The 11,000-nt window shown below is 41.1% G+C and overlaps 1 protein-coding gene across 1 annotated transcript in view; it reads right to left on the reverse strand.

Moving 5' to 3' along the window:
• The window catches only part of LOC139422722 (E3 ubiquitin-protein ligase UHRF2-like), a 41,996-nt gene extending 36,908 nt beyond the window's left edge, over nucleotides 1-5,088 (reverse strand). Inside the window, exon 1 of the mRNA XM_071174029.1 lies at nucleotides 4,729-5,088. Within this exon, the coding sequence (XP_071030130.1) occupies nucleotides 4,729-4,881 (153 nt within the window). The 5' untranslated portion in view covers nucleotides 4,882-5,088. The remainder of the gene's footprint in view (nucleotides 1-4,728) is intronic.
• Between the last annotated feature and the right edge of the window lie 5,912 nt (nucleotides 5,089-11,000).

Here is an 11,000-nt window from a genome sequence, read left to right on the forward strand (position 1 = left end):
CTTTGACCTACAGGAATCACAGAATACTGGGTTGTGTTCAGGTGGCACAAAATGGAAGAAAAAGGAGAGGGACTATCTAATGCTCATTGTTGTTTTCTGTTACAAAATGCTTTGAAAACGTCTTATTACAGTGTGCCCTTACGAACACGACCATGGACTACATTGATCTACCTCAACTGTCGCTTCTTAAAATGGCACACTGTTTCTTAACTCATAAAGGACACCAACTTTCATCAGGTTATTAAACTGCCTCCACTGCAGGCAAGAAGCACTATGTAAATGGATTCAAGTGCCCTCAGCCCTGTCAGACGACAGGCTTCAAACCTTCAGCCAGCCCAGCCCTAACCTGGGCGTGCCTGTACGCATGGCGGACTGCAGCTCACTCTTATCCCTGTCCCCCAAAACCCTGGACAACGATGGAACCGGTTCTTACAAAGCCCTCAATGCCTCTGAGCAGTACCAAGATAACTGAACGAATGCCCTGGGTTTTCCAACAGAGAAAATGTGTCGCGGTTTATTAGTCTGTCGTGTTGAAAACATTGTGTGTGTATTTATGTTTATGAAAAACAGTTGATCGGTATTTTCTCGCATTTGGGAGCATTTATAACATTCCAGACATACAAGTGTTTTTTTTTGGCACTGAAAAGGTCATTACAACTCGAACAGTGAAATACTACTGCCTGACCTTCAAACACTCTGAGCAACACTCACTCGCCAATAGACAGGGAGCATAATTCAAAACCAGCCAATCACAAGCCTTGAGTGTGATGAGACGGCATGTTCTGATCTGAAAGAGAATGGCAATGGTGACTGTATTCCTATGTAAGAGAAAGTGGGTGACTGTTAGGCAGGTACTATAAAGACTAGAAAAGGTACCTTTACCACAGACTTACAAGACCACTGTGGCTCTGTAAAATTAACCATCTTCAAACACAAGGACAGAGTCAGTCAATGCATTGAACTAGGTCTGAAACGACGCCATTTTGATATTGAATGAGTTGAACGGGTCTCCTCCGGCAGCATATTCTAACAGTGTTTCGGTAGTCGGTACTGTGAGTGGCTCATTCTTCACATTTCTTCACACGTGGAAATCCCCCACCCACCCTGCCTGCTTTCCTACGAGGCAGAGGAAATAAAAGTACATTACTGTACTACACTATTACAGTACAACTTTACTACAGTACATTACTGTACTACACTACAGTATTACAGTACAACTTTACTACAGTACATAACTGTACTACACTACAGTATTACAGTACAACTTTACTACAGTACTACTAGGCCTACACTACAGTATTACATTACAACTTTCCTACAGTACATAACTGTACTACACTACAACTTTACTACAGTACAACTAGGCCTACACTACAGTATTACAGTACAACTTTCCTACAGTACATTACTGTACTACACTACAACTATACTACAGTACAACTATACTACTAGACCTACACTACTTTACATTACATTACTGTCCTAGTAGACCTACACTACAACTTTACTACAGTACATTACTGTACTACCAGGTGTTCACTACAGTACTACATTACAACTATACTACAGTACAACAGTACTCCACAAAATGAGAACTGAAACCCAAGGGTCTTCTTGTATAATAAGCCTCATAACCCTCAAAACCATAGCCTAGCACATATTGTGGTCCTCTGAAGCTCATTTGGTAGAACATAGTGCTTGCAACGCCAGGATAGTGGGTTCGATTCCCGGGAGCACCTGTACATCAAAAAATGTATGCACGCATGACTAAGTCGTGTTGGATAAAAGCATCTGCTAAATGACACATTATGTATCATCATCATCATCATTAACTAGGCATAAATAAAAAGGATAGTGGGAAAACTGTATGGAAATGCATGAAGAGAAAACCATAGTTTCCTTAGAAAACAGACAGCCATGCATAAATCACACGGTGATGAAACATATGTGGGCTGTCAACTGAACACCCCTGTCAAAGCTAACCAAGTGCAGGTCTTTTGTTGTTTAAATTCACTTTATAACATGGAACCTCCTTAGTCAGGGTGGCCTAGTGGTTAGAGCGTTGGACTAGTAACCGGAAGGTTGGAAGTTCAAACCCCCGAGCTGACAATCTGTCGTCCTGCCCCTGTCGTTCTGCCACTGTTCCTAGGCCGTCATTGAAAATAAGATTTTTTTCTTAATTAACTGACTTGCCTAAATAAAAGGTCAAATAAAAAAATTAAGTAGTCGCTTACTCTCCACAAAAAAGTAGGCTTGGTGTGGCCACGTCCCATGTTTCCTCTACACAGACAAACACATGGAGAGATTCTTCATTCAAAAAATGCAAAATGGCCGACACCTCATGCTGTACAACATTATACAGCAACGAACGACTTCCGCAGGAATGGAATCCCTCCCCAAGCATGCATGTGCAGAGACAAAACAATTTCAACTTCATGTAATAATAAGAAGAAGAAGAAGAAGAAGACAAAATCAACCTATTTATTTTCAATGCCAGACACGATTCTGCTTTTGTTGATTTATTTACAGATGAAATGTAGAAGTGGGGCCTAGGATTTAAGGATGGCTAACTGGCCTTCAAAAAGGAAGTCATTTCTATGGTAAATCAAATAACTAGAATAAAATGGTGTGATTAAAGTGTATTATCTGATAATAGAAAAGCAGTATTCTCTTTACAGGGTGCCTGTCGAGTCATTATTCCAACTTTAATTATTCCCCACGCAGGTAGTGTCCCAAATGGCTCCTTATTCTCTACCTAGTGCATACGGGTTGTGATCAAAAGTAATGTACTACATAAGAAACAGGGTGCCATTTGAGAAGCACACAGGGACATAGCGCTCAGACGATTAACTGTCTGACTACAGCCTCCTCCTCCCAGCATTCTACATCTGATTACTCAGATTACCGCCAATTATGAAGTGGGTGTCACACACACACACACTCTCTCTCTCTCTCTCTACCCCCAAGCCATAATACTGCTAAATAGTTAGTCCGGGTAGCTTTTTGGGTAACTATTGATCCTTTTTGCACTAACTCTTGACTCGCTCCTGCTACTGTTTATTATCTATCCTGTTGCCTAGTCACTTTACCTCTACATATATGTACATATCTACCACAATTACCTCATAACCCTGCACATCAACTCAGTACTGGTACCCCGTGTATGAAGCCAAGTTATTACTCATTGTGCATTTATTCCTTGTGTTATTATTTTTAGATTATTTCTCTCTGCATTGTTGGGAAGGGCCCGAAGTAAGCATTTCGCTGTTAGTCTACACCTGCTGTTTACGAAGCATGTAACAAATACAATGTGGTTTGACACACACAGGAGAGGACTTAATGGCCATTACATGGGCAGTAGGACTGAACAGGATTTGTCGCCAACCGCATTGCCAGTGTTTTTCTTAACTGCCTGCATTTTGAGTCATTAGGTGGTTGTAGGTGGGTGTACATCTATTCTGACAACACTCAAGCAGCCAATCATTATTACTACATTGTAAACAGAGCCCTAAAAAATGGACCTTCACAAACACTGAAATTATGACAAGGCATTATGTGAAGTCTACAGAAAATACAATGTTGCACTGACTGATCAATGTCCTATTGTAAAAGAGGTAACGTTAATGAGAGAAAATGTGTTACTCCACTTCAGCTTCTAGAATCCCCAGGAGTACTTGTCTAGAATCCCCAGGAGTACTTGTCTAGAATCCCCAGGAGTACGGTCTAGAATCCCCAGGAGTATTGTCTAGAACTACAGGTAGCCTAGTGGTTAGAGCAGTGGTTAGAGCGTTGGGCCAGTAACCGAAAGGTTCTGCCCCACAGGTAGGCAATCATAGTAAATAAGAATTTGTTCTTGACCGACTTGCCTAGTTAAATAAAGGTTACATTTTTAAAGAAAATTGTCTAGAATCCCCAGGAGTAATTGTCCAGCAGAACCTCTTATCTAACTCATACTAAATTTGAAAGACAGTATTCAATATATCACTAAGTATTTAAGATTGACATGTACATGCAGAATATGGGGGAAACAAAGTAATCATGCTTACTCTGACCGTAGCATATTTCACTAGAAAGCCTAACCACCGTGTTCACTATGCAGTGACGTCGAGGGTGTCAAACCAGTAGCGCGCGGGTGTAAACACTGCACTTCACTGGATGGCAATGCACGTGGAGCAACGCATCCTAAGCGTAAACAAATGCATCATACAATCACATGCCGCATGAATATGAAAGGCAATGAAACATTAGTAAAGATCCCAGATGTTTTTGCAAACATGATTCCGCCGCGTTTTCAACCTATTACGGGGTAATTATATAAAATATGCCCACCTATCCAAAATATAAGAAAATTAAAGATCTAATTGGTAATTGGATCTGAATGGACATTTTCCACTTCCTTCCCGACACTAAATATCTGGAGAAAAAAAATACCAGGAAGTATACGCCATTTCTCAGCTCTCTAGCTCAAGTGTTGGCGATTGCATTTTAAATAAGCCAACTGAAAACGCTGCAACAATGTATCCAACAGTAGATAAAGCATGAATGGGGACAACAGCAGCAAATTAATATCACTGGCAGAGTGCGTCCTCTTGGTTCTTGCGCAAGAACTGTTGGCGAATTCCCTTCAAAACAGGAAGCTCCGGTATTAAGTACAACGTTAGCAGCCTGACACTTAATCCTGCAACGTAAACAAACAACTGTTACGATGGCCATAGGTGAGACATCTACCTGTTTGCCCCGATAGAATAACCGTTGTTGTCCAGGGTTTACATTGAAGATATCTTGAATTTTCAGCCTCAGAGACTCAATTTTGGTCAGCCTGGAAAGATCCTCAATGGTTCGTGTCTCCTTTCCGTCTATGGTCCGAATTTGAATCCACATCGTTCCACCGCCCGATAGCCACCAAAAAGGTTACAGAAATCTAATCACAACAAATACAGGGGCTTGGGGGGAAAGGGGAATAACAGTGAAAACGTTCAGCACTCCATAGCCTTTTCCTCTGCAGGGGAGAATGATTCTTGCAGGAGGTGTCGCTCACATGGGTCACCGCGCCAAGCAAATCTCGCGAAATAAAATTCAGTACAATTTGCCGTTAAAGACGCAGGGCCCCTTTTTTGTAGTTTCCACTAGATAGCGCAGACTAAGTCAAAATTGGCAATATGTCGCAAAAAAAATGAAAACAAAACATTTGTTTTTTGGTCTTAATTTAAGATTAGGGTTAAGCATAACGTTAACATTGTGGTTAAGGTAAGGTTTAGAATGACATTTTAAGATTAATTGTAAAAATGGGCGGGGTTTATGACTTTATGAACGGTGTAACTAGTGAATACCCTTTTTTTGTGGGCATGCAAATACAGGAAACCAGCCAACGGATGTCAGTATATCCAGAGATACTCCATTGGAATCGTATTAACGCCCATGGTGTAAATTGCCCATGCGTCGTCAATGGGCCGCACGGTGCATTCTGGGCGATTCTGGGACAAGGAAAGCTCTCCTTCAAGTAGGGAATGGGAGTCAATAACATAGGTGTATAAAGATGGCTAATAACTAAGGTGTATAAAGATGGCTACCCTCATGTACTTACCTAAAATGCCTTGTTTTCTCAATTCGCCTTATTGTACAGTGCTCTCCGTTATCCTTTTGTACAAAGCACAGTATACTAAAAAGTAGATTGAGCTGATTTACTGGCACCGTTTGTTAAATTTGGGAGCCATAGTTTAAGGACTGTGGGTAGTGCTGAAAACAATGACGTCATATCTGAATTCCTCCACCCAAAAAACATTTTTTTAAATCTGAATTCCTCCATCTTTACGCACCTTAGTTTTTTTTTAAAACATTAGCGATAATTTCATGAAGTACAGCATTGCAAATATTTTCTGAGATGTGAAATAATGAACTTGTTCTCTGTAATGTCATATAGCTTTGGAATCGGGACATTACACACTTGAGGAAAATAGTTAGGTTTCTCAACTTTTAGAACAGATGGCCTGACAATTAGTTTAGCAACAAAGTAACAACGTGAGCACAATTGGTTGACAGTCTGCTGGGAGGTGCGTTATACGTTTCTCCATTCATTGTCCAGTGGGATTCCTATCTCCTTTCTCTCAAAGCTCTGGTATATCTCACCTTTTTTTTTAGAATGTGCAATGTACACCGTGGTCATTGTCAAATTAAGGCATCGATCAAAAGGGGTCAATGCAGATAGTCCAGGTAGCTACAGTAACTAGCAAGGACAGTCATAATGTGGCTAATAGACTAGAGTATCTACAGTGCATTCGGGAAGTATTCAGACCCCTTGCCTTTTCCACATTTTGTTACGTTACAGCCTTAATCTAAAATTGATTAAATTAACTTTTTCCTCCTCGATCTTGCCCTAATACCCCATAATGACAAAGTGAAAGCAGGTTTTTAGAAATGTTAGCAAATGTATTAAAAATAAAAAACAGAAATACCTTATTTACATAAGTATTCAGACTCTTTGTTATGAGGCATGAAAATGAGCTAAGGTGCATCCTGTTTCCATTGATCAACCTTGAGATGTTTCTACAACTTGATTGGAGTCCAGCTGTGGTAAATTCAATTGATTGGACATGATTTGGAAAGGCACACACCTGCCTTTATAAGGTCCCACAGTTGACAGTGCATGTCAGAGCAAAAACCAAGCCATGAGGTTGAAGGAATTGTCCGTAGAGCTCTGAGACAGGATTGTGTCGAGGCACAGATCTGAGGAAGGGTACCAAAACATTTCTGCAGCATTGAAGGTCCCCAAGAACACAGTGGCCTCCATCATTCTTAAAATGGAAGAATTTTGGAACCTCCAACACTCTTTCTAGAGCTTGCTGCCTGGCCAAATTGAGCAATCGGGAGAGAAGGGCCTTGGTAAGGGAGGTGACCAAGAACCCGACTGTCACTCTGACAGAGCTCCAGAGTTCCTCTGTGGAGATGGGAGAACCTTCCAGAAGGAAAACCTTCCCTGCAGCACTCCACCAATCAGGCCTTTATGGTAGAAGCTGCCACTTAGTAAAGAGGCACACGACAGCCTGCTTGGAGTTTGCCAAAAAACACCGAAAGGACTCTCAGACCATGAGAAACAAGATTCTCTGGTCTGATGAAACCAAGGTTGAACACTTTGGCCTGAATGCCAAGCGTCATGTCTGGAGGAAACCTGGCACCATCCCTATCAGAGCTTCAGAGGATCTGTAGAGAAGAATTGGAGAAACTCCCCAAATACAGGTGTGCCAAGCTTGTAGCATCATACCCAAGAAGACTCGAATCTGTAGTCTCTGCCAAAGGTGTTTCAACAAAATACTGAGTAAAGGGTCTGAATAAATGTAATGTTTGAAGACATGTACAAAAATGTATAAACTTTTTGTTTTGTCTTTATGGGGTATTATGTGTAGATGAGAATACATTTAAAAAAAAATCAATTTTAGAATAAAGCTGTAATGTAACATTGTGGAAAAAGTCAAAAGGTCTGAATACTTTCTGAATGCACTGTATTTGTTTAACTAACTAGCAGTCTTATGGCTTGAGGGTAGTAGCTGTTCAGGGTCCTGTTCGTGCCAGCTTTGGTGCATCGGTACCGCTTGCATGCAATAGCAGAGAGAACAGTCTATGACTAGGGTGGCTGGGGTCTTTGACAATTTTTAGGGCCTTCCTCTGACACTGTCTGGTACAGTTTAGAGGTCCTGGATGGCACGGAGCTTGGGCCCCAGTGATTTACTGGGTTTTACGCACTACCCTTTGTAGCAGCTTGCGGTCAGATGCCAAGCAGTTGACATACCAAGCGGCGATGCAGCCAGTCAAGATGCTCTCAATGGTGCAGCTGTAGAACTGAGGATGTGAGGGCCTATGCCAAATATTTTCAGCCTCCTGAGAGGGGAGAGGCATTATCATGCCTTCTTCATGTGTTGGTGTGTGGCCCATGTTAATTCCTTAATGATGTGGACACCGAGGAACTTTAAGCTCTGTTCCAACTCATATTGTTCAAATAAACAGTAAACCTGCTTTCAAAAAAAAAAGATAAAGCAATACCTCATAGCACAACGCCGCTCTCCTATTTGATCTAGATAGTTTGTGTGTATGTATTGATATGTAGGCTACGTGTGCCTTTAAGAAAACATGGATGCAGTTCTGTCCTTGAGCTGTTCTTTTCTATGAATGTTCTGTATTATGTCATGTTTTGTGTGGACCCCAGGAAGAGTAGCTGCTGCTTTTGCAACAGCTAATGGAGATCCTAATAAAATACCAAAACAGCATTCTCACATAGGTGTTCCTCTTGTCCAGGTGGGAGAGGGCAGTGTAGAATGCAATAGAGATTGCGTCATCTGTGTATCTGTTGGGGGAAGATGTGTTTTTTTTTTTTTTACGGGAGAAAAAAAAGCAGCCCATACTCAATAAGATGGACAACAATTGATCCTCTTAACACTTGCTCTCTCAATGCAATACTGTACCTAAACTGTTAACAACCGGGGTAGGCCGTCATTGTAAATAGGAATTTGTTCTTAACTGACTTTCCTAGTTAAATAAATGTTAAATTAAATTAAAATAAAACAATTGGCATCAGGTGTTGGCAATTAGTGGGTGTGGCCAACAGTACCTGTCTTGTATCATCAAAACTGGAAGTGGAACCTGCCTGGAATAAATTGGACCAAAGACCTATTGATTGAGCTCTGCTCTACTACTACTGTGGGTCTCTATCGACATCTAGTGGTTGAACCATAGACTGCATGAAATTGAATTTGGAAAAGTTATTGAGCCTCTGAATACTGAACAGTAGCCTGCAGTGTAGTGCATGTATGTAGGTCTTCTACAGATGTCAACTAGCACTAACCTATATAAACTGATTAATCTAAGTGGCATGCTGTAGTTTCAAGGGAGCCCCGCAAGGTCTGAGCAAGCCCCCCCCAACACCAAATAATTATTACATTTTTTGGGAAACTGCTAACTTCCTACAATTCTACACATTTTGCCATGGGCCAAAGAGAATATGTGCAGTTTTATAGCCAATCTCATGCTATTCTACAAATTTTTTCGAGGAGGCTGAGAGAAGATGTTGCTGTTTAAAGTACATTTCCTGCAATTCTACACATTTTGCCATGGGCCAAAGAGAATATGTGCAGTTTTATAGCCAATCTCATGCTATTCTACACATTTTTTCGAGGAGGCTGAGAGAAGATGTTGCTGTTTAAAGTACATTTCCTGCAATTCTACACATATTGCCATGGGGCAGAGAGGAAAATGTGACATTTTCTAGGTAATCTCATGCTATTCTACACATTTTGCAATGAGGCTGAGAATGTTTTTCTCCAGTTGTACAACTAGTTTCCTGTCACTCTAGACATTTCTGCCGTGTTCATGTCCTCTCTGAGGGGGGGCGGAGGACCATAGAGACCATAGAGAAAGGTGAAGGTTAGTTGCAGGATTAGCTAAAAAGGTTAAAGTTAGGGTTAGGAGAAGGGTTAGCTAACATGCTAAGTAGTTGCAAAGTAGATAAAAGGTAGTAAGTAGTTGAAAAGTTACTAATTAGCTAAAATGCTAAAGTTGTCCATGATGAGATTTGATATTGCAACCTTTGGGTTGCTAGACGTTCGTGTTATATGGGGCGGCAGGGTAGCCTAGTGGTTAGAGCGTTGGACTAGTAACCGGAAGGTTGCAAGTTCGAATCCCCGAGCTGACAAGGTACAAATCTGTCATTCTGCCCCTGAACAGGCAGTTAACCCACTAGGCTGTCATTGAAAATAAGAATTTGTTCTTAACTGACTTGCCTGGTTAAATAAAGTAAAAAAATATGCATACTGACAATTGATTGCGGTGTATCGTTTATGGAACAGTGGCGAGACTTGTCTTCAGAAGCAGGACAGAATCTAGTATATAGCTTTAAGGATATGTATTGGTGCATTTAAATCAACATCTGCATGTGCCATACTACCTGGAGGCAGGTGAGATGCCTTTGGATATATGGCATAAAAAATTGTCATTAGCTTATTGGGTTAGGCTGACTGGCTGTGAGATTGTCCTTCCCATTGCTACAGTTCTAGATGACTGTTGGGAATAGACATGGCAGTGGTTTTGGTTGGAAAGTTGGAAAGCTTGAGTGGTTTGTGGAGTTGGAAGTTGGCCCCTCTGTGGGTTACTACCAGATCCTGTTGTTGATCTAACCTTGGTAGAGAAAATATAATATTGGAAGTTGCCCTCCAGTGGGTGGAGGACATACAACCTGTCAGAATTATAGTATGCTCAGATTCTCTATCTGTATTGAATAGTTTATCATCTGGAAAATCTAATAGGAGTGACCTGCTATTGGAGGCGTTCTGTTCTTATGGAGAATTGAGACTGGGTGTGGTAGTGAGATTGTGCTGGGTCCCAGCCTATTTGGGTGTGGAAGGGAATGAAATTGTAGACCAGATAGCCAAAAGAGCTTTAAAACACTATATAATTAATATTAATGTTCCACTGGGTAGAGGTGAGGCCAAATGTAAGATCAGAGACATATTGATAGATGTGTGGCAGAAGAGATGGTACTCTGAGCACAAGGGCTGGCATTTATATACTCTCCAAAGAAAGGTCGGTGGACCAAGATTCAAATGTCATATTAGGAAGGAAGAGGTGGTGTTTGCTCGATTGACCTAGGACATTGTACATTGAACTCGTCATTACATCTGGTTGGCAAGCATGTGAAAAGTTTGTGTCGGGAGTGTATGGTCGATGAAACAGTGGAACATGTGTTGTTATATTGTTATAAGTATGATGAAGAGAGGGAAAGTATGAAGTGTAGGGTCATTGAGGTTGGATGGGATGGGGGGGGTCTTAGGGCTCTTTTTTATTTTCTCAGAATTGCTGAGTTAGGTAGGAGGATGTAGAAATGTGGCCTTAATGTTGTAAACCGTGATTGACCACACACTCCATGACAGTAAGTGGCAGCATGCAACTTTAACGTTTGTTTGCGGACCGCCATTATAGCATAGAAGAATATATATATATATATGTAGCCAGTGATG

Source organism: Oncorhynchus clarkii, chromosome 12, assembly GCF_045791955.1.
Source record: "Oncorhynchus clarkii lewisi isolate Uvic-CL-2024 chromosome 12, UVic_Ocla_1.0, whole genome shotgun sequence".
NCBI classification, from domain to species: domain Eukaryota; kingdom Metazoa; phylum Chordata; class Actinopteri; order Salmoniformes; family Salmonidae; genus Oncorhynchus; species Oncorhynchus clarkii.